Source organism: Scophthalmus maximus, chromosome 14, assembly GCF_022379125.1.
Source record: "Scophthalmus maximus strain ysfricsl-2021 chromosome 14, ASM2237912v1, whole genome shotgun sequence".
NCBI lineage: Eukaryota > Metazoa > Chordata > Actinopteri > Pleuronectiformes > Scophthalmidae > Scophthalmus > Scophthalmus maximus.
The window spans coordinates 1,444,919-1,467,500 of NC_061528.1; the positions used below are offsets into that span (position 1 = coordinate 1,444,919).

The following is a 22,582-nucleotide window of genomic DNA, read 5'->3' on the forward strand; positions in this document are numbered from 1 at the left end:
TTGGTTGTCAAGGCCTAATATGCATTAATTGATCATTATTTTGTAGTATTTGTTTGTACAATATCACAAATACACAATTACATTTGGTTTCATTCTATATTTGTGATCATCCGTATGTTGTTAATACCAATGATATTAATCCATGGTATACCTTTGTGTGTCTGGTTTACTAATAATTGTATGTCATCAGAAAAAACACAACAACAACTGTATAGTTTCATGACCCATTATTTATTTCTGTGTAGTAGTGCATAATATTTCACAGTGACAGTGAGATGGTAACAGTCAAGTAGTGCAGCAATTTCTTAATTTAGTTGCATTTGATGGGTGAACCAGTGAACATCGAGAGAACTTTTAGTTGCAGGAATCCATGATGCGCCTCATGCTCATGAACCTGGTGATGCTCATGCCCATCTCCCTGAAGCTGCGGTACTCTCCGGGCCTCAGGTACATCATCTTGCCTCTGAAGTTGGCCTGCTCGTACATCAGCCAGTGGCCGTCCATCACCTGGCAGGACATGCAGTCGGACATGCGGTAGCGCTCCATGATGTTGTCACAATCGTCCATCAGCTCGTGGCTCTGACCGCTGAAGTTCTCCTTCTCGAAGATCTTCATCCTGAACTGGCCTCTGTGCTGTAAAGGGAAAATGAAAAGTTTGAGTTTGAGGGTTTACTTCGATGTGGAGTCAGAAAAATGTCGGAATCGTGTAATATTAACGGCAACGCTTACCATGGGGATCATGCGGCAAGACTTGATGCAGTCTCTCATTCCCATCATGCTCATGTTGTCAGCGTACTCGCCCCTCCTCATGAAGAACTGGTTGCCCATGAAGTTGGGGCGGTCGTAGACCATGAAGCAGCCGCTCTCCACCCTGCAGGAGTGACACCTGCTCAGGTAGGAGGTCATGTCGGAGCAGTCGCTCATGCACTCATAGGAGCGGCCCTGGAAGTTCTTCTCCTCGTAGAAGATGATCTGCAGAAAAAGAAATTGTAGTGGTTAGAGGGGGAAAAAATGTCGTCAGGTGAATTTACGATGATTAATTACCACTTGTTATATATATAAAACAATGTTGTTAAAAGTACCTTGCCCCTCATGTTCATGCCGGTGTTGCTCATGTTGGCTGCAGATGGGTTGTCACTGTTGCTACTGTATCGTACCTGGTTTAACCCTTTCCTTTTATACCTCATCGAACGTAAAGAACCCGTGGGCCCCCCCTCAGAGAACCCCTTACTCATCAACTCCCTATTGAGGCCCACAGAACGCCGAGGTTGCGTCAATTTTCTTTTTTTTCAGGCAAAGGCCTTTTCTCTCAGAACAGAAAGCATTTTTCAACAGTGCTCGTAGGTTGTGAATGGGCCCATGTGACTGTGAAGAGTTGTGTGAATGACCTGTAAAGAGCCTAATTTTTCTATCTTTGGTTTTTTGAATTGATATGTGGTCTTTTTTTGATTTTATAAACATACGTGTTGTATGCTGACATTCCCCTCAGCATTTTGTAAATAAATAATTGATAATTTCTTTATAACATGTCTCAAATGAAGACATGTTTTATATTATCAACATGTTATGTTTTACTGTACAGTCAGTCATTGTCTCAATAACCCTCAAGAGACTTTTGAGTTATAGTCATACAACAGAGATGCTTATACTATAATGTAAACAATTTATTTCACTTACAGGCTACAGGCTGTAAATGTACCTTCCTAGAATAAGTTGTGTTAAATTGATTGTTTTGGATTTTGTGTTTTGCGTCTATATTGCATGTTTATAGCAATTAACATATATTTTCTATTTGTTTATTCATGTACAGGTACATTTTGCTTAACTTATGTTGAGTTTAACTTATGTTTTCTTTACATTTAATAAGATGACTAGATATACATATAATGACATTGAGCATGTTTGTTTGTTAGTTATTCTTTTTCCGTGGCAGGTAGGTGTAACGGGCAAGATTTATGAAATTGACACTGACTCAGGAAGACGGATGTCTTATGCAGAAATATTTATTACAAGGAGCTCAACGTTGAGAAGATTTCTGGTTCTTTACACAGATTTCATTACATTCATTTATCAGACGCTTTTGTCCAAAGCGACTCCCAATAAGTGCATTCAAACATGAAGATATTACCTAAAAGTGCAAGAATCAATGGACATAAACATTTATCAAAAAGGCAAAAACAGCTTCAACAACAACAACTGTTGTCTGAACAGGTGAGTTTTCCGATCAACAAGTGGTCAGTGCATGTCGTCTCAAAAACCTCTCTATCTCCGGTCACTGTGGGTGCATTTATCTCTCAGAATCATGTGTCGTCATCTCACAAAAAGAAATGGCTGTTATCTGTCTGAGTATGTTCTATATTTAACGCAGTGGGTCTCGGAAGATGTAACCTCAGTTCTGCGACTATGATCTTTTAACCATCGACTGTCCCGGCCAATTAAAAGTAAGATGACCTCACATTGGCGAAACCAAAGACTCGTCTCTGAAGTCTCTCTGAGAGGAGAGGAGAGAAATTCCTTGACAGTAAGAACCACAATTATTCCAGGAAGGGTAATGAGAAAAAAAATTAAAAACTTAAATTGACAACTTGGCTTTAACTTGTCATTATGATTTTAAAACTGATTGCACAGTGTAATGTTGATAGAAAAACCACAGCATCATCTCTTATATTGATCCTTTAAGTTTTGCTTTCACCGTGTTATTCTCTCGGCCACCAGTTTAGCCTGAGGGTGGCGCTAGAGCAAGGTGCCTCTTAAAATAGATTGATTCATGTCATTTTATACATGTTCATACTCTGCAAATACCACAGCAGTTCCCTTATTGGTTGATATAACTTTAATGCTAATTTGGCAGCATTCCGTCCTCTCAGTCAGTTCGATTTTAATAATTTGTGCGGACTGACGGTGGTGCCAGCGAAAAAAGGGCAACAAAGGTCACGGTCAACAAAAGCCATTGGATTCATACTCTGGACAATGTAAACAAAGCGTCGGCGAGGTGCGGTTTTGAACTGACAATGGCACTGGAGTAAAGGTCAAGAGGTCAGGAAAATCATCAGACCTCGTCTTTTGGAGATCACGAATATTCCCGCTAAATCTCGTGGGAATCTGGTTTAGTGGTTTTCCATATGCAGTGTCTGCCTTACCAACACCAGCAATATTAAAAATCATAATTTCATGATGATATCACATGTTCATAAATCTAACTTGGCTGCACAAAAGACAAATGTATTTTTTTTGTCTTGAGGAACATTTTTTTTGGTTTTTCTCAGTTTTTCTGATAAACTCTGTGGTGAAATTTACATTGTTAAATTGTAATTGGTCAATTCCACTTCTGGAAAAAATCCCAATTAGGAGATAAAAAAAGCAATTTGCAACGCAGCAGCTCTGAGCAAATACAAATTGCTGTCATTTAAACAGACTAATATCATTATAATTTAATTAATTCTACAGAAAACCAGTAAAACTGTATCAGATACTTTAAAACCAGTTGCCTGGTTTAATAATGTGGCTGATCAGTGTATATAAATAATACTAAATACTACTACTTCAAACCACTGCTATTATTAATGTTTACGTCAGATGATATTAGTAGTGAGTTTTTCATATCCAACAATGTGTAACCCCTAATATTCTGTCCTGTTTCAAGATTTTTTTCTGTTATAAATTAGTTTTTTGAAATAAATAAAGCTAAGTATGTAGGTGGTGTGTGATAAAAAGCAATGGCTGCCTTATATTTTTCTAAATCTGTAAGAATTGACGCAACAGGTAGAAATATGTTTTCTAAAAGACTTCTTTATTATTTTGGCTCATTTAGACACATTCTATACAACAGTTTTTGTTTTTTTACATGTCCATGATGCGCCTCATGCTCATGAACCTGGTGCCGCTCATGCCCATCTCCCTGAAGCTGCGGTACTCCCCGGGCCTCAGGTACATCATCTTGCCTCTGTAGTTGGGCTGCTCGTACATCAGCCAGTGGCCGTCCATCACCTGGCAGGACATGCAGTCGGACATGCGGTAGCGCTCCATGATGTTGTCGCAGTCGTCCATCAGCTCGTGACTCTGACCGCTGAAGTTCTCCCTCTCGAAGATCTTCATCCTGTAGGTTCCTCTGTGCTGTAATGGCCAAAAAACAAGTTCAATTGGAGTCAGGGAAATATTAGTGATCAGTGATCTCTGTACGAAATTTCACGCTTACCATGGGGATCATACGGCAAGACTTGATGCAGTCTCTCATTCCCATCATGCTCATGGAGTCGGCGTACTCGCCCCTCTTCATGAAGTACTGGTTGCCCATGAAGTTGGGGCGGTCGTAGACCATGAAGCAGCCGCTCTCCACCCTGCAGGAGTGACACCTGCTCAGGTAGGAGGTCATGTCGGAGCAGTCGCTCATGCACTCATAGGAGCGGCCCTGGAAGTTCCTCTCCTCGTAGAAGATGATCTGGAAAAAGGACGAAATGTAAGATCAAGAATTTAAGGTTAAAAAAAAAGTAATAACAATTATAAAAACTTTGTTGTTGGTGAGGTGTTCGTGTGCTTACCTTGCCCATGGTCATGGTGGTTGTGTTAGTTAGTCAGAGAACGGTGATACTGCTACACTGATGTCCCTCCTGTTTTAACCGTTACTTTTATACCTGACCGAACCCAAAGGGTCTGCGGCTGCCATTGTTCCCAGCCCTGACTCAGCAACATGGTATAGAGGCCTATAGAGGGCTGAGGGGCATTTGTCACGTTTCCATGTGACTGGATCCCCTAGAAGATTTCAGAATGGATTTTTCCGTATAGGGAAGTAAACACAATGAGCCTCTTTTTTTTTGGAAGTCACAATACCGAATGACAAACAATCGCCTGTTTCACAACAGGCTGTAGGCAGGAGTGTCCTATTGTGGGACCAAAATAGCCTGACATGCCAGTGAGGTATATAACGCACATCTGTATAAACAAAACATGTTTATCCAGCTGTTTGAACAACTACGGGATGTATATTGAAAACACTAATAATGTGTATTTACGGCCAATAATAATATTTTATTGTTTTAACATCCTGTATCGTCTTAATATGTTCTTATTTTTATTAACCACCTTTTTAAATGTAAATGACCTTGAGCTGTATTTTATGCTGTTAGGAGTGCTATATAAATAAAGTTTTTTATGTTCAATAATTATAATGACCTGGAGTGTTGGTGGTAGTGGCTTTCTTTCATGTCAATACCACCTTAAGGTGAGTGTATCCACCTTATCAATCTGTGATTATCTTAGCCACACTTCACTGCTGATGCTTTTGAGAAGTATACTTTTTATTTTTCATTTTTCATCATTTATTTTTGGGTTTCTTCCCTTTATATGGGCGGTCACATGTCCTGTCAGGTGACCTCTTGGTACAGGTATATGTATTATGTCCTGGGTCTGAAATGTCTGGGAGGTAATTAAAAGGTTTGTGGGGTGACTATTGGATGGTACCAGCTTTCAATCAATGTGTCCAAGTCCCAATACATACTTTGCTTGTAAATGGAACATAATGTACATAATGAACATCATGCTGTATCAAAGAAGATTTGAAACTAGACATTTAACCATAAACTCCTCAGGAAAATGTTTACTGACAGTAGCTTTATCCCAATTCAGGGGCCCCCTCCTTTGGAGGACGTGATCTATGCAGCCAACCGAGGCCACCTGCCATCATCGACCTATTGGTTGGCGTCGAAAGATCCCCCCATGGGATACTTCGTTGCTCGGGAATTGAAGGATACATTTGTCCGCCGTGTTTCAAGGAGCCTTTGAAATGGGACGGCCAAGTCGAGCAATTGGTCTTCAAGTTTAGCTTCAGTTTAGAGTCATTTTCTCACAGACTTCTTTAGAATCTGACCCTAAGCCTAACCCTTTTTTTTTCAACCACTGGAGTCGCCCACTGCTGGTGATTCCAGAGAATACAGGTTTCAGGCACTTTCCGTTCCGTGTTTTATCGTACAGTCTTCTTATCATTATTCCTTCACTCAGACACCTATTTGTTTTTGTGGTGGATGTAAAAAGCTCTGTTCTTGGTAAAAGAAAGTTCTGTTCAGGGGTCACGACGCTGCTGGTAAATGAAAAATAATGATGGTTATTTTTCAACCCAATCAATGATTGAGCCTGTTGGGCCATTATTCAGGGATACTTATAGGTTCTTGTGTAGTTTTTGTGTGTAAACCAATTCTTGGTGTAGTAGTTTGTTTAACTCTAGTGATGTATGACACGTCATAGAGAAGTTGGGCCCTCCTCCATATTCAGATATCTCCCCAGCTGCTGTGTCGACCCTACAGACAAATAAATACCCTGAAAGGGTAGCTTGGCTCAGGCATTAGAGCGGGCTGTCCACTAACTAAAGGGTGGGTGGTTCGATTCCCCGGCACAGCCATGATACATGTGGTATAAAAAGTATCTCCAAATAAATTCCCTCTGAGTATAGAATACATGACAACTTTATTTTTTTTTACAGATTTTAATGCAACAGCACATGAAGTAGAATGAACCCAACATTCGGGTTAACATGAACCAACATTTGGATAAAATATTCCATATCTTAATAATTCAACATATCTTGTTGAGTAAAGCTCTCCAACATTTGACCTGCGTCAGATCAATCCAGCGCGTGTTTGGTCCAAATAACCGGCTTGTTGAAAACTACCCAGATTTTCAACTTTTTAGAGTGCAGTAAAACCTTTGGGGAATTTTTTTAAATATGGCAAATTGACTTGAACTCAAGGATGGAGTCATTAGTTTTTGTGACCTCGGGGTCACCCCTGGTCTAAACCCCATAATTCAGGAGCACAAAGTAAGATTGTGGAGGCAAATGACTGCGAGGTGGTGATTCCAATTTTTATGCTCAATTGAGGTTGGCCTGGTAGGTTGATTATCTCTAGGGAGATTTTAGGAATGCAGGGAATCGTCACAGCATTAGAAAAACATTAATGTTTGTACCGAATTTTATAGAGATAATTTCAGTCTGGATTGAAGTGATGGACGTCGACGTCCCAATTCTGCCTGATGCACCATGTATTTGAAATGTTGTACCTCCTGAAATGATCTAGACGGTCTTAACGGTCTTAACTTTATTCATATCTTTCTTTTGACTTTATGTTAGCGTCAGAAATCTTGCTGTAAGATTTCTTGTACTTCAACAGAATTGAATACATTGAATACCATGACACAGGAATTTTAGAAAGTTATACCATTTATTGAAGTTAAAATGTACAATTAGCACATGTCCATGATGCGCCTCATGCTCATGAACCTGGTGGAGCTCATTCCCATCTCCCTGAAGCTGCGGTACTCTCCGGGCCTCAGGTACAGCATCTTGCCCCTGTAGTTGGGCTGCTCGTACATCAGCCAGTGGCCGTCCATCACCTGGGAGGACATGCAGTCGGACATGCGGTGACGCTCCATGATGTTCTCACAGTCGTCCACCAGCTCGTGGCTCTGACCGCTGAAGTTCTCCCTCTCGTAGATCTTCATCCTGAACTGGCCTCTGTGCTGTAAGGGGGGGAAAAGTCACAAAGTTATTATCTAAATTCAAAAAACGTTGAGCATCTTTAGTGTTGTTGTGATTTAAACCTACCATGGGGATCATGCGGCAAGACTTGATGCCACTGCTCAGTCCCATCATGCTCACATAGTCGGCGTACTCGCCCCTCCTCATGAAGTGCTGGTTGCCCATGAAGCTGGGACGCTCGTAGACCATGAAGCAGCCGCTCTCCACCCTGCAGGACTGGCACCTGCTCAGGTAGGAGGACATGTCGGGGCAGTCGCTCATGCACTCATAAGAGCGCCCCTGGAAGTTCCTCTCCTCGAACAGGATGATCTGGACAGAAACAAACAAAGAAGAATTAAAGGGTTTTTTAAATGACCACAGTCGTAATCAGAAGAAATATCTGATGGTAAATGAATGTTGATGTAATAATTCTGACCTTGCCCATGTTGATTGCTGCGGTGGTGGTGGTTTCCCAGACCTGTCAGAGAACTGTGTGAGTGAACTGATGCCCTGCCTGTCTGGACATGTCACATTTATACCTGGACAGACAAAGACCGTGTGGCCCCTCCATTGTTCAAAGTCCTGACCCAGCAACCTTCTATAGAAGCCTTTGGACTTTTGAGTTGTTTACCCATTTACCAGCAGGGTCGTGACCCCTGAACAGAACTTTCTTTTACCACGAACAGAGCTTTTTACATCCACCACAAAAAAAAATAGGTGTCTGAGTTTATATTGTTATAACTTATGTATATGTTTTATGTACAGCTTTAAAATTGCTGCTGGAATCTGCACAATACAAATATTGACAGCTCAAAAGCGTTGGTTCCTTTAATTATTTATAAATTAGGTAATTTAAAACAATAGGAGTCAACGAGGTAACATTCTACAGAAGCTAAAATATTCAGTAGACAAGGTGGATATTATGAGAAATTCAACTCAATGAGGTATGTGCAAGTGTATGTGTTAGTAAAATACTGTGTATAGAACAATAGTTATAAAATATATTAAAATCTGAAAATGAATAGCAACCAAATTATTTCTGGAAAATATTAGCCTACTGTATTCATATACAATATTAATATAATTAATTTATATAGCCTTTAAGAACATTCCAACATATATTCTTATTGATACAACTGTATCTATATATATGTACACAGTATATATTAATCAATACATATAACGTTTTTTCCAGCATATTAACATATTCTTACACATAAATACATATATCTGTGTACATCATACATATACTCTTAATAATAATATTTACAAATAACTCATCCCTGAAACTGTTTGCCAATAATTTCATTTAAAATACATACATACATATATAAACTTATTTATATATAATTTAATTCATTGTTCTTTTTATTGCTTGTTATTTTCAACTGGTCTCTAAATCAGAGTCTTTACTTAATTTTTAACATACTTTGATTTGTCAAACATTCAGGAAGTTTTACCCACAAATATCTGCTACATTGACATTCCTCTTCCAGGTCAAATTTTTACTGGTTTGTAAATCTGGTTGAGCATCTTGTTGTTGGGGAGCTCGAGGAACTGCAGTAGAATGCATGAAGGTAGAAGGTATATCAAAAACATGGTACCGATAACACCATAAGAATGAGGTCATTCATTGGTTCGTCGCTTCCACACAAAGATGGTGGACAATGACGTGACAGCTTGTATTTTCTTTGATTTTACACTTATGAAGCATTTAAATGCTGCGTTTAACCTCAGTCGGGTCAGAGTCAGGGTTCATTGTCGTTGCACATCAAATGACAACTTTTTTATAACATATCAAAATAATGTTTTTAAAAACAAATATTAACTTCATCTTTCGAACGTTAACGTTGGTTCCCCTCTCTGCCGCTTTTCCGCCACATTTTAATATCTGCTACTGTCAGAAGAAAAGGGAAAGCTTGATGGTGATAATGGTTGCCACCCGCCACTAAAAACGACGAAGAAGAGTGTACAACCAATCACGTTGCGATCTCTTAACGTGTTGTGGCCCCACAACATGGCCGCAAGCATGTCTCACATTTTGCAACCTCTTCTTCTTCTACTGTTCTATTACAGCCGTGTTACGGTAAGCCTACGTAGCCTACAGCGTCACCTTCTGACGAAACTGGTCTAGTTCATTCGCTCCAAACCAGTTGATGGAACCGCACGTAATTTTCTTTTTTGTGAAACTGTCATTTCGCATAAAATTCTCTTGACATTTAGATGGAAAAACATAGCTAGTGTGGGATCTTTAAACTTTTAAATATGAAGCTAGAAATGACTTAACAAGATTTTGGATACAAAGACACTTTTATTGTGATCAATCCATACAAATACAGTAAACTTCTTAATCTAATAGTTATTGATTTACTTAATGTGTACACACAATCTCTTCAATTTCATATTGTCTATGTATATTGTACATAACATCATATGTGACTTAAATACCATCAACTGGCAAACATAAAATAAGACTCTCAAAACAAGTTTTTACAAATGATGGTCTTTATTTTGTTTTATTGTGCAGAGTCTATGCGTGAGAGTTGGTCACTTTATTTCGTGGGATTTCGTAAGAATTTAGTTGCAGGAATCCATGATGCGCCTCATGCTCATGATCCTGGTGCTGCTCATGCCCAGGTCCCTGAAGCTGCGGTACTCTCCGGGCCTCAGGTACATCATCCTGCCTCTGAAGTGGGGCTGCTCGAACAGCAGCCAGTGGCCGTCCATCACGTGGCCGGACTGGCAGTCGGACATGCGGTAGCGCTCCTGGATGTTCTCGCAGTCGTCCATCAGCTCATTCATCTGACCACCGAAGTTCTCCTTCTCATAGATCCTGATCCTGAAGGTTCCTCTGTGCTGTAAAACAAGAAAACCAGAAGATCAGACGACCATTGGCGCAGAAAGGCTGCAGCGAATGAACTGATGTCGAGAGAATGAAAATCGTACCGAGGCGATCGTACGGCAAGACTTGATGCAGTCGGACATTCCCATCGTGCTCATGTAGTCGGCGTACTCGCCCCTCCTCATGAAGAACTGGTTGCCCATGAAGTTGGGTCGGTCGTAGACCATGAAGCAGCCGCTCTCCACCCTGCAGGAGTGACACCTGCTCAGGTAGGAGGTGAGCTCAGGGCAGTCGCTGCTGGTCTCATAGGAGCGACCCTGGAAGTTCCTCTCCTCGTAGAAGATGATCTGAAAGCACAACAAAGCCTCATCAGTTAGGCTTCAATTTACTGAGAACTTTGTGCATTTGAAACTGTTGTGGACGTTTTTTGGATGGATCGTTCCCAGAACCTACCCTGCCCATGATCACGATTTTTGGGGTTGTTCCTCAGGACCGATCTGTAGCTGCAGCGTATCCTACTGGAGGTAACCGTTACCTTTATACCTGCTCAATGTGGAAAAAATTGTATTTTGGGCTTCTATTGTGCAAATCCCTGAGCCAGCAGCATGTCATAGAAGCCTACTGAGCAGTCAGGCTGCTAAAGGGTTATTATCTAGCACTGTACCACTCTGGTGGAAATGCATGTACTGTATATATGCAGCATTGTTGTCTAACAGAAGGAAAATAAGAGAAGCTTCTAAACGTAAAATGATGGCTGTCTGTGGGACAATTCGCATACTGGATGCTAAAATTGTTTTATTTGGAATTCGATTAAGATTTAAGAATGGACGCCTTGATTTACAGTATTTCTTATGTCTTTAAAACATACATGACATACAAGGTTAACACTGACAACCTTCTCCCAATATACAGTGTGTAACAAAACAGCAAAGTTGTAATATATAGACAGGATCTATGAGACCATGTGATTTATGGTCATAATTTTGCTTCACAATCTGAACAACACATGACTCCATCTCCACTCCATCTTTGGAAACCTGAATTAGATCAGGAACTCTTTAATAGGGGGAAAATATTGCAATACCTATAATAAAAGGATAATATTACTTCTCACAATGTGATTAAATTTGATTGTTGTGGTCGACTTAAACTGTGAATCCATAAAGATCTAAATGCGTATTGTATCCCACTGAAATCAAACCAATTGAAATCAGTTTTCTTCATATTCTATATCAGCTATTTATCTAAATATAAACAACTGGTGTTCATTGTTCTAATTAAAATGAGATCAAATGTTTGAGGCCGACTCTAATCTGACCGATAAATATGAAAACATAACTCAGTCTGTGCATTGGAGTTGAACCAACTTGTCTTTTGTAGTGAGACGAAGGTGAAAATGTAATGTTGATGAGTTTCAAATTCACACACAAGTTAACATTGTCTTTTTAATCTGAGGAGACGCTTCACTGCATTTCCCCCCTTTGCATTAGGTCTTTTTTTGACATATTGAAGGTCCAAAGTTTTGCTTTGTGAATACTGACAGTGGAGCAAAGAAAGGTCTTATTTGTACCTTTTATACCACATGACCCCATAGATTCTTTCATTATTATTATTCTTTCGATTTCAGAATTAAGCTTATTAAAGAAACCAGATTCCCCATCTCAGTGTTTCTAACCTCTAAAGTAAATCCATACAAAATCAGCTTTATTATGATGATATCTGCAAGTCCTCCAACTCATACGATGTTGTATGTGTAAAATACGACTAAATTGACGGTTTCGTAATTAGCGCCTCTACTGGTGACAGGAGGTACTTGACGCCACAAATACTTTTCTCCTCAGAGCGTTGTGGGGTTTTACTTGCTTTACCAACACAGTTAATGAGCTTGTAGGTAAGGGGGGTGATGGTGACATGGCAGAGAATCAGCACGATTAATTTACAGAATATACGCAAATCCATTGAAACACACAAACTTGACGGAGTTACCAGGTCCACCGCTGCTCTCTAGTACATAAGATTCCCTCTAGAGGTCTGCGCTTTTTTAAAACGACCACATACCATTTTTTTGGTGGAGTCTTGATGATATTCATGATACATTGCTTCTTTTGAATTTTTAATTGTAAGGACAAATTATTATGAAACGGAAATTTCTTTAATTTAATCTGTCCTTTCTTTATTTGCTACCTCAGTTCCACCTGCAATTTCATGTTATGACAATATGAATAATATAATATGATGATATAATGAAAATTATATTGCACTAGAAGCGGTACTGGAATGTAAATATTTTAGGATTAAGCAGTGACATGGTAGTAATAGTATATTCTCTAGCGGTACAATTTCAGGAAATTTAATTAATCTTCAATGTCACATATGTTATATGACATAACACATTTGAAGAAGTATTATCATCGCTATGGGATTAAAACAAAGACCATACTGTCCTTTGACGCACTCAAAAAGTTGGATGCTGATTAAAAAGAAAAAAGAATAGTAGTCCTCCCAGATCACTGTTTGGAGATTTGCGTCTGAACTTTGAATGACAAACTCAGGAATTCCACGTAGATATGAAACATTTATTAATATTAATTTTTTACATGTTCAAGTCTCAGGTCTGCTCAGTTCTGTCTAACAGGATTCCATGATGCGTCTGATGGATCCAATCCTCATGTCCATGGGGCCGGTGCCCATGTCCCTCATGCTGCGGTACTCCCCGGGCCTCAGGTACATCATCCTGCCTCTGAAGTGGGGCTGCTCGTACATCAGCCAGTGGCCGTCCATCACCTGGGCGGACTGGCAGTCAGACATGCGGTAACGCTCCTGGATGTTGTCGCAGTCGTCCATCAGCTCATTCATCTGACCACTGAAGTTCTCCCTCTCGTAGATCTTCATCCTGAACTGGCCTCTGTGCTGTTAAAAATGAACGAGAACGCGACGTCATCATTCTTTTGACCCCTAACATTATGTGCGTGAGAGCTGATCACGAGTCATATGGAATGTTTTTCATACCATGGGGATCATGCGGCAGGAGCGGATGCAGTCACTCATGGTCATCCCCATGAGGCGCTGGTTGTCGGGGTACTCGCCCCTCCTCACCAGCATCTGGTGGCCCATGAAGTTGGGACGCTCGTACACCATGAAGCAGCCGCTCTCCACCCTGCAGGAGTTGCAGCGGCTCAGGTAGGAGGTGAGCTCAGCGCAGTCGCTGCTGGTCTCATAGGAGCGACCCTGGAAGTTCTTGTCCTCGTAGAAGATGATCTGAAAAAACAGACAAAGTGTTCAAAGCAATTTTCCTTATTCACAAATTGATAGTATAAATGATAACTGATCAGCTATTTACGGCATTAATAAATGGTCTCTTACTCTGCCCATGTTGGTGTCCAATCCTACTCCTGATCGCACTGATGCTTGGTCCAGCCAACTGTCTGTCACTTTTATACCCATCATGATAGCTAGACGATGTATGGGGCCATTGTTGTGAACATCTTACTCAGCAGTGCAGCGTACGGAGGCCATGATGTTTGTTCCATTGGTCAGTAAATGGTTATTATTCCAGACTGCATGCATCATCTGGTGCCGTGCCAACAGCAGCGGCTCCCCTGTGGGGCACAGGTGGGACGCTTCAGCCGGGACCCTTTGTTCAGTCTGTGGTGACACAAAGCACATTGTTACAGTCACAGGTTACTCATCAGTCCTCACCCTGGATACATTACAATACATCTTTGTCTACTCTTCACCAGCAATAATAAGAAACCAGAACCCTAAATGATCAAATTTATCAAATCTTTCACCGGTTCTGATGTGTGTGCACATTTTCGGGCAGGTCGGAGAAGGTTAATTGCCTCAAATTAGGGAGTCATTTGCGAAATAATAATAATAATAATAATAATTCACTCAATTACAATGGGTCCCCGCTCTGACTTTGTCAGTGGAGCTCGGGCCCTAATAAAACATCATTATTGTATAACTCTATTGTACAACCTCCAAACATAATTAACACCTACGGTTACTTTACGAATGAATATATTTATTTAGAAATAAACTTAACTTACTTTTACCGCTGATACTTAAAGTACAATTAATCATACTTACAGACTTTTGCTGAAGTAACATTTACATTACTTATTATTATTATTACTTTATACTGTTGTATTGTTACTTTTCCTTTGGTAAGGGATTTGAATACATAAAAAGTATTATATTCTATACTCTATACTATAATATTTTACTAAACAAAATAATATTTTGAAAGAATTAGTATGTATTATTATTTTAACAAACTTGATGTCAGTACTGAACATCACAAAGTGATGCGTGTCATGTTTGTAATTTACTGAATGACCTTGACCAATTTGTCAGGAGAAGATGAATGAACAGATTGCCATTGAATGATTATGGTATTCCTACATATTAACTGCTGCCACAGTTTCTTTAATATCGGGTGGCTTTGCTATGTCGTCGTCTCAAAACCTCTCTCTCTTCCTCTAAAAAAATTACTTGTACATTTCTACATTTTTACAGGTTTTTTCAAGTTGACTTTTTATTGTTTTGTTGGATCAAATTAGAGTGAAATATTTCGTCTCTCCCCAGGTGATACTGCGGCTCATTGTTACACTTCTTTTTCTGGTTCTTTTTCTTCTTCTTTGATCTATAAAACTTGTTAAGTTCAACTTGAACAAATTTAATTCATTCGTGTGCTACCTGATGAAGTAATTTTTCTAAATTGGTAAACAATTTCCTTTTTTCAGTGTCTTCCCACGGGTCACAGACTGATGTGGTGTACAGACTGATGAATGCACTTACAGCTTTTTAACATAATTTAACTATGGATGATATGTATGATATAATATCTATATAATATTACAATATTTAATATAACTATGTAAGGTGTCTTGTCTTGTAATGTTTGTTGTGATTAGGGTGCCATACAAATAATATTGAATTGGAACTGAATAATTGATGGCCTCTGTTACAAATCAAAATATTTCTGATATTAGTTTGTTTTAACGTGTTCAAATGAGCTGTCTGTGTTTTCATTGTTTATAAATGAATTAGTCTCAAATTGTCCTTTAAAAGAACTAATAAACAATTTCAAATGCATGTAAACGTCACTAAACAGACAAAAACATATTTTTTTTAATGATCAACTTATCAAATGTATGGTTTGTTAAATTACCTGTGTGAGCATTGCAGAGTAGGAATATGTGAAGCAATGACATCTTGTAGATTGAATTAAAGGATAAGACCAGTATACAGCCTCACGATTTAAACCCCAATCGCCCGTTTGACACAACACGACACGATGACAAGGTGGTGTATGATTTGTCTTTCACTTTATTCGACAGCACATTTTTTGAACCCGGCTTCAACAGGAATCCATTATACGCCTGACGGAGCTGAACCTCATGCTGCTGTAGCCCGCGTCCCTCATGTTGCGGTACTCCCCGGGACTCAGGTACAGCATCCTGCCCCGGTAGTGGGGCTGCTCGTACATCAGCCAGTGGCCGTCCATCACGTTGCAGGACTGGCAGTCGGACATGCGGTAGCGCTCCGTGATGTTGTCGCAGTCGTCCATCAGCTCGTGACTCTGGCCCTGGAAGTTCTCCCTCTCGAAGATCTTCATCCTGTAGGAGCCTCTGTGCTGTTGACGAAAGAGCGTGACGTTAACCTGCAACTTTGCTGCTGCTAATAAAATATGTTGTGACAAAAAATAGACCAAAGGATATTTACTTTCAACCCCACAACTTTTAAAAAATCAAAGATATTATCAAATGTTTTTACTGTCTTTAACAATTAACAGTTACACCATCAAGTGGTTTCTCTGTCACGATGGTCTTCTCATAATCCTGGCATACCTGAGGAATTAAACGGCAGGATCGCATAGAGTCACTCATGCCAAAGGCCACGTAGTCCGAGTACTCCCCTCTCCTCAGGAAGTACTGGTTTCCCAGGTAGTTGGGACGATCGTAGACCACGAAGCAGCCGCTCTCCACCCGGCAGGAGCTGCACTTGCTCAGGTAGGAGGTCATGTCCGAGCAGTCGGTCATGCACTCATAGGAGCGACCCTGGAAGTTCCTGTCCTCGTAGAAGATGATCTGCAGGAAAGAAAAAGACATTTTAAAATGAACTTTTGAAAGATTGCACTCTCTCGTGTCTGTCTCTTATTTTATCATTCTTTCTACTTGTTTGCATAAGTTTCTCCTGAACCGAAAAGCTCTTGTTTCCTGCTTCCCTTCTCTCTCTACACACTGTACCTTGCCCATGTTTGATGATCTGTGTTGGTGGGAATCTGTCCAACAACCTGCGGCAGCCAGGCGGCTTTTATAGTTTATACGCGCTGTAACAGGGTTTTGTTATTCAAATGATGTGGAAGCTGATGAATAAGCAGCTCTGCGATCGCGTTTAATTTCATCTGTGCCATCCTGATCCAGAACAAAGGGAGGGGAAATGGGTGGAAGACACAAGGCGGGAGAGGAGGGAGAAGAACTGAGCTGCAGTTTTTTCTTCCTTTTACATATCTCAGACTGAGGAAGGGTGGAGACATCGCAAACCGTCCTCTGCTTCAATGCGTCATTAGCTCAGACCACAAGTCTATTATAATAAAGTAACAGATTTTTACAATTCCGTGAAATGCACTGAGACCACGGTGAAGCGTTACTTGCGCGAGCTTGGCCGCAGGATCCTTTGTGCTTATTCGCATTATTTGCGCGAGGTGCGCAACTAGCACGAAGAAGCACAACTTGCGAATATTCACCCGTTCTTCCTTCCACTTTGTCTGACAAATCTCTGAACACGCAAACACACACGAACTGTTGAATGTCTGCAAGTCAGACAGGAATGCGGATGGGAAAGACACACAAAGTGGTTGTGCTGACTGGGGCTAAAGCTAGAATCCAACTTCCAACAATTGTTTTTTTGCAATAACACGTCACGCAGATATTTAGCTTGAATATTTCAACTCATGCAAAAGGTTGCAAATTCCATGTCTTTGTGTTATTAGTCTTCGTACGAAAAATTGGCGTCATGTTTCGGGAAAGTTGGAAAATGTAGCTAAAAGCTTAAAACACTACCCAGCCGAAACAGGAAGAGGATAGCGTTCTTGATTTATTGTATTGTAGCTAGCGGTAGTGAAAGTGCGCTACAGTTGACCAACAGGCGTGAATGGGGAAACTCTTCTGGACTTTGCACCCCCTGGAGGCAGAGGAGGATTTTGGGGCAGAGTTGGAGTTTTGACCGGCTGTTGTTCCACCTCAGTAAGTTATTGGTAGCGACCAGGACACTGGACAAAAAGCCCACTAACACCCGGCCACCCTCCGGAGGAAGTTCAGTTTGAGATCTCGGTCTTTCGGTCACTGGCCAGAGCTATGACTGTAAGTTAGGGGCCAAAATGTAGATCGACTGGAAAATCGAAATAATAACATCACTGTTTTCTGTCACCAACAATTGTCCAACAGGAAGTATACCCCACAAAATCAAGATAAAACATTTTCCTGTCCCACAAAATTATCAGCTGATAGAGAACAAATAAGAAATAAATGATCCCTTCACATGCCACAGAGTGGAAACACAATAATCATTGAGTATGGCTGTTGGCTTTTATAAGTTTTACGTCTCAGTTTTGGCACTTCTTTGATGCAAGGCCATCACATGTGGACAAAGGGAAATCAAACTTGACCAAACCATTTTGCTGATATGCAAATCAACCTAATTTAGATGACAATAGCTTTCCCTCGTCTGCACATTCTGCATTTCGATATAAACCACAACACAGCTGCAGCTGGCTGGGAGGCAAGCAACATCATCAACAATGGGGAAGGTAAGGAGCAGAGGGTATCTTCTAAAGGCTTTCTTCTAAATCTTGCCTTGCATGTTTTTTTATCTACTTTGTGGTCAGCATGATGTTATTGTACTTATTACAATGTTGGGTTGATATAGTTAACTTCTCTTTCTTCTGTTTGCCTCCACCCAGGTTGTATTCTTCGAGGACAAGAACTTCCAAGGACGGAAGCACGAGTGCAGCACTGACTGCGCCGACTTGCGCTCCTACTTCAGCCACTGCAACTCCATTAAGGTGGAGAGTGGCTGCTGGGTTCTGTACGAGCTCCCCAACTACACCGGGCACCAGTACATCGTGAACGCTGGGGAATATCCTGATCACCAACAGTGGATGGGATTCAATGACAGCGTCAGCTCATGTCGCTCTATCAAAAATGTAAGCTCAATAATCAGTGGTAGCTTTTTAAAACGTATGTTTGAAAGTCACAAATTACTCTTGACTTGTCTTATTGCTATAACAATGTTGTGAAGCACTAGTTTCATTAGGCTGAGGTAAATTACTTACTAACACCAAATCTCCAGAGAAGGCAAAGCATAATGACTTTGTGAAATTGGGCAGTAAATTACATGAAACAGAAGATGCAGTGTGGTTTTAAAACATTTTGTTGAGGAGAGTGCCAAGCTCCAGTGAAATACCACAGAGTGCACCAACCAAACGGTAATCAGTCAAAGGCCAACAGACAAAAAGGAGAGATAAAAGGCTCATGATTTGGCAGCAGATTGCTTTATGCCCATGCACATCAATTATTTAAGGAAACTAGGAAAACAGCCAAGAAACCCATTTGTGGAAGTGAGCCCAAACAAAATGAGGAATTGAAAAAAAGGTCAAACAATGGAGATACTAAATTCCAGCATGATTTCATTAACTTTATTTCTCTCCAATGTGATTGTTCCAAGGTGTATGGAAAGTCCTGGAAGGTCAAATTCTACGAAAAGCAGGATTTTGGAGGTCAAGCAGCAGAGTGTGGTGAAGATTGCCCATCTATTTACGAGGCCTTCAAGTTGCGGGAGTTCCACTCCTGTGTGGTGACGGACGGTGCGTGGGTCCTCTACGAGCAGCCCAACTACAAGGGACACCAGTACTTCCTGGAACGTGGCGAGTACCCCAACTACACAGACTGGGGCGCCACCTCCCCTGCTGTGGGATCTTTCCGCATGATCAAACAGTTCTAGAACGGCAGTAATCCCGCAGAGTTCTGCAACCTCCAAAATAGTTTCCTGAGTGCTAGGGCCGCCAACATTATAAAATTATAAAGAGGGGGTCTAGAGGGTTCTAGAGAGTTCTACAAAGTTCCAAAACCCCAGGGCAGCCAAAATGTCAATGATGTTCTGGAATCTTGAGGAAGTTCTTGAACCCCTCAAGAAGTTCAGACTTCCAGAAGGTGACCAACAACTGAGAAGCCTTCACGGTCTCTCCATGTGGACATTCCCCCCAGAGCCCTGAACGTTGCACTCAAATGAATAAAAGTGTTTCTTTCTCCCAACAACGTTGTCTGTGTTCTTTCTCACCTGAAGTGAACTGACGCCTCTGTGGCCTTCAATCTCGTCTTCTTTCTCATTGAACACAGTGAACATCTTAGAACAGACTGATGTCAACGATTTTATGATAAGAAATTATATAATAAAGTCCCAGGTGAGTTTCATTAACAAAATGGTTTTAACATTTTTTAAAAAAAAATTAGCTAGTTAGTGAGCCACAAAGATGCATGCACAGATCCTATTGGGGATATTTGCTGACTTTAATATGTCAGAGTTTTGTTCCAAATCAAATGTACAATTAATATCAAAATTTAAGTTTGTGCTTCTTATATAATTTTGATATAATATCATATAGCATTGTAAGATTATCTCAAACTATTTACCTTCGTTCTTAATCAAAATGTATAAAATTGCATTTTGCAAAGCCCCCCTTGATTTAACAGTGAGTCGTAATCCATAATTGTTCATAATGTGGTGCTTACAAATTATAAGTTTAGTCTTAATAAAAATGGTGGTCTAATTTTACTGGAGGTTTCATATGATTAAGGATTCATATTTAACATCACAACAATATCAGCCACACAGACATATTTGTGGTTGTCCTAATACAACACAGGTGAATCAAATTTATGCCAGTGAAAACATTTCATGATGCGTTACCATTAATTTGCTCTGGCAGCATCAAAACTTGCAGGAATACGTTACAGACTAGTTGAGTTTTATAGTAAATGTTCTGTAAATCATTATTTATCAAAACCATACACTTTGTATTTATATAAACTTTCAGTCTTTAAAGGAGAAAATAAATGAAAAACTCAAACTCAGGAAACGGAGCTACAAAGTGCAGAGCTGACACGTAACTAAGCAGATGAACCAATCAGAACAAAGAGGCACAGAGACTATATATATACACAAGAGGGCAGAGATGAGTGAACACAGGTGAGACCCATTAGGAAACAGGTGCAGACGATCACAGGGAAACACAAGAAAACGTAAAGTGACCAAACAAGACACGGGAGAACAGGAAGTGAAGGCAAAATAAAACAGGAAACACCAAACTGAAGATGAACAAGACAATGGATGGAAGAAAGTAACTTTACATAAACAGAGACACACACAAGGAAGGGGAATCAAATAAATCATAAACAATATAGTCCACGTGAAACATAAGAATTCCCCAGAGTCTTAAAGGTGCCATGACCATGCCAGGAATAACAGAAGATGAAGAATAACTGCCTACACAGCTAATTGATGGGCCCAAAATGATATCCCCAAAAAATTAATTTTGTATGTATGTCTTTAACACATGCCAAATAATATAATAAAGCTATACATCATATTTACACTATTGTTGTTGGGCTCTTTGTATGAACGTCTCAAGTCTTAGAAAATTATGTATAACTGGAAATAAATACAAAAAGGAATTTAAATCTTTGTGAAACTTTATTTATCACTGCACTTTAATACCACTTTATTAATAAACTGCTACATTTTGTGAACTGTGGTTACTGATACTCCTATTCAATTACTGGAGAAGTGATATTCTAAAGGATTTACATGCACTGCATTTTGCATATTCAGCAAAGAAAATATTATAAAACTTATGCTCTGATTAGCACTTTTCTTACATTAATCACAGCTCAAAGTTCAAAGCTTTGCATCATGACACTGAATGAACAGGAGAGATTTGCTGCGATGGCCCAGATGAGTCGGACTGAGCCGTGGCGGAGGTTTCGACACTTGGCACCGCTAAACAACCATTGTGTGCGGAGAGGCAACTCAGTGGGTAAGAACAATGGGCAGTCTCTAGATGAACATTTGAATTGTAATTACTGTTACATGCACTGCCAACCATGGAATTGGCAGTATTGTTTCTGCCTTGTATAAAGAGTGCTGCGCCGGGTGTAGCGCCGGGTGTAGCGCTTTAAACTCCAGAGATGGAGAAGGTGAGAATTTTACAGGAATGCGCTCGTATCCTGAAGCTGTTGGACCCAAAATAAATTTGGCGCAAGAAATTTTGTCGAGGAGAATTTTAAGTGTATAATCATGTCTCCGTTTTCCAGATTGTGTTTTTCGAGGACCGGGACTTCCGGGGAAAGTTCTACGACTGCAAAGGGGACTCGCCTGACCTGCACGGCTTCATCCACCGATGCAACTCGGTCAAGGTAGAGGCCGGCTGGTGGGTTCTGTACGAGCGCGACAACTTCACAGGCTACCAGTATGTCATCGGTCCCGGGGAGTACAATGAATACCGCCACTGGATGGGCTTCAACGACTGCGTCCGGTCCTGCAGGATCATCAAAAACGTAAGTCGGCAACGGAAAAGGAAACGAGAGAACACAAACACAGTCTGTCCCTAACACTTCGAAGTGAACCTCAATTCTCTGACTTTGTTTCAGGCGATCGGGCCGTACAAGCTGAAGCTGTTCGACCGGCCGAACTTTGACGGCCAGTCCCTGGAGCTGACAGACAACATGAAGACGGTCCAAGAGAAGTGGCTCAGACAGGAAGTCCAGTCGTGCAAGGTCCTGGCAGGCTCCTGGGTTTTCTTCGAACACCCCAACTTCTGCGGTCGCCAGTACCTGCTGGAGAAAGGGGAGTACCGGCACCACTCCGAGTGGGGGGCCCTGAAGGGGAACGTGGGCTCCATCAGAAGGATCACGGAGAAAGGAAATCCAACAAGTCAAAGTTGATTCCAATGTAACTCATTGAAATAAATTCCCCTTGATGCTCATTTGTGCCCGTGTGAAGCTTCATTCTTGTTCATAAACGTGGCTGGTTAGAGGGATCTACTCTACCTCAGCTGGTTTTAAAAAACTTTACAGTTGATCGTCTCTAAAGATGAAATGAAAAACATAACGATGAGCTAACAACGCTGCTGTCTACCGAATAGCATTCATAGTCATGAATCACGTGGTTTA

At 40.6% G+C, this 22,582-nt stretch overlaps 8 protein-coding genes across 8 annotated transcripts; 2 read left to right on the forward strand and 6 right to left on the reverse strand.

Annotated features, from left to right (window-relative positions):
* Positions 1 to 212: 212 nt before the first annotated feature.
* On the reverse strand, positions 213 to 1,180 carry LOC118283055 (gamma-crystallin M3). The gene is made up of 3 exons (XM_035604706.2): positions 1,083 to 1,180; positions 730 to 972; positions 213 to 633 (listed from the first exon to the last, which is right to left on the reverse strand). Exons 1-3 carry the CDS (start codon positions 1,113 to 1,115, stop codon positions 355 to 357), a joined length of 555 nt encoding a protein of 184 aa, XP_035460599.2. The 5' UTR covers positions 1,116 to 1,180; the 3' UTR covers positions 213 to 354.
* A 2,589-nt stretch (positions 1,181 to 3,769) lies between these two features.
* Positions 3,770 to 4,617, reverse strand: LOC118283065 (gamma-crystallin M2). The gene is made up of 3 exons (XM_035604720.1): positions 4,539 to 4,617; positions 4,196 to 4,438; positions 3,770 to 4,113 (listed from the first exon to the last, which is right to left on the reverse strand). Exons 1-3 carry the CDS (start codon positions 4,551 to 4,553, stop codon positions 3,841 to 3,843), a joined length of 531 nt encoding a protein of 176 aa, XP_035460613.1. The 5' UTR covers positions 4,554 to 4,617; the 3' UTR covers positions 3,770 to 3,840.
* Positions 4,618 to 7,189: 2,572 nt separating this feature from the next.
* On the reverse strand, positions 7,190 to 8,012 carry LOC118283066 (gamma-crystallin M3). The gene is made up of 3 exons (XM_035604721.1): positions 7,941 to 8,012; positions 7,592 to 7,834; positions 7,190 to 7,506 (listed from the first exon to the last, which is right to left on the reverse strand). The coding sequence occupies exons 1-3, from the start codon at positions 7,947 to 7,949 to the stop codon at positions 7,231 to 7,233; spliced, it is 528 nt and encodes a 175-aa protein (XP_035460614.1). The 5' UTR covers positions 7,950 to 8,012; the 3' UTR covers positions 7,190 to 7,230.
* Positions 8,013 to 9,975: 1,963 nt separating this feature from the next.
* LOC118283064 (gamma-crystallin M3-like) lies at positions 9,976 to 10,853 on the reverse strand. The gene is made up of 3 exons (XM_035604719.2): positions 10,800 to 10,853; positions 10,451 to 10,693; positions 9,976 to 10,360 (listed from the first exon to the last, which is right to left on the reverse strand). The coding sequence occupies exons 1-3, from the start codon at positions 10,806 to 10,808 to the stop codon at positions 10,082 to 10,084; spliced, it is 531 nt and encodes a 176-aa protein (XP_035460612.2). The 5' UTR covers positions 10,809 to 10,853; the 3' UTR covers positions 9,976 to 10,081.
* A 2,055-nt stretch (positions 10,854 to 12,908) lies between these two features.
* On the reverse strand, positions 12,909 to 13,746 carry LOC118283063 (gamma-crystallin M3). Its single transcript, XM_035604718.2, has 3 exons — positions 13,710 to 13,746; positions 13,356 to 13,604; positions 12,909 to 13,256 (listed from the first exon to the last, which is right to left on the reverse strand). The coding sequence occupies exons 1-3, from the start codon at positions 13,716 to 13,718 to the stop codon at positions 12,975 to 12,977; spliced, it is 540 nt and encodes a 179-aa protein (XP_035460611.2). The 5' UTR covers positions 13,719 to 13,746; the 3' UTR covers positions 12,909 to 12,974.
* Positions 13,747 to 15,685: 1,939 nt separating this feature from the next.
* Positions 15,686 to 16,652, reverse strand: LOC118283169 (gamma-crystallin M3-like). The gene is made up of 2 exons (XM_035604897.2): positions 16,202 to 16,652; positions 15,686 to 15,987 (listed from the first exon to the last, which is right to left on the reverse strand). The coding sequence occupies exons 1-2, from the start codon at positions 16,460 to 16,462 to the stop codon at positions 15,712 to 15,714; spliced, it is 537 nt and encodes a 178-aa protein (XP_035460790.1). The 5' UTR covers positions 16,463 to 16,652; the 3' UTR covers positions 15,686 to 15,711.
* Positions 16,653 to 17,418: 766 nt separating this feature from the next.
* On the forward strand, positions 17,419 to 19,654 carry LOC118283170 (gamma-crystallin M2). Its single transcript, XM_035604899.2, has 3 exons — positions 17,419 to 18,162; positions 18,316 to 18,558; positions 19,080 to 19,654. Exons 1-3 carry the CDS (start codon positions 18,154 to 18,156, stop codon positions 19,353 to 19,355), a joined length of 528 nt encoding a protein of 175 aa, XP_035460792.1. The 5' UTR covers positions 17,419 to 18,153; the 3' UTR covers positions 19,356 to 19,654.
* A 1,702-nt stretch (positions 19,655 to 21,356) lies between these two features.
* Positions 21,357 to 22,354, forward strand: LOC118283025 (gamma-crystallin S-1). Its single transcript, XM_047337128.1, has 3 exons — positions 21,357 to 21,447; positions 21,699 to 21,967; positions 22,061 to 22,354. Exons 1-3 carry the CDS (start codon positions 21,357 to 21,359, stop codon positions 22,352 to 22,354), a joined length of 654 nt encoding a protein of 217 aa, XP_047193084.1.
* Positions 22,355 to 22,582: the final 228 nt, after the last annotated feature.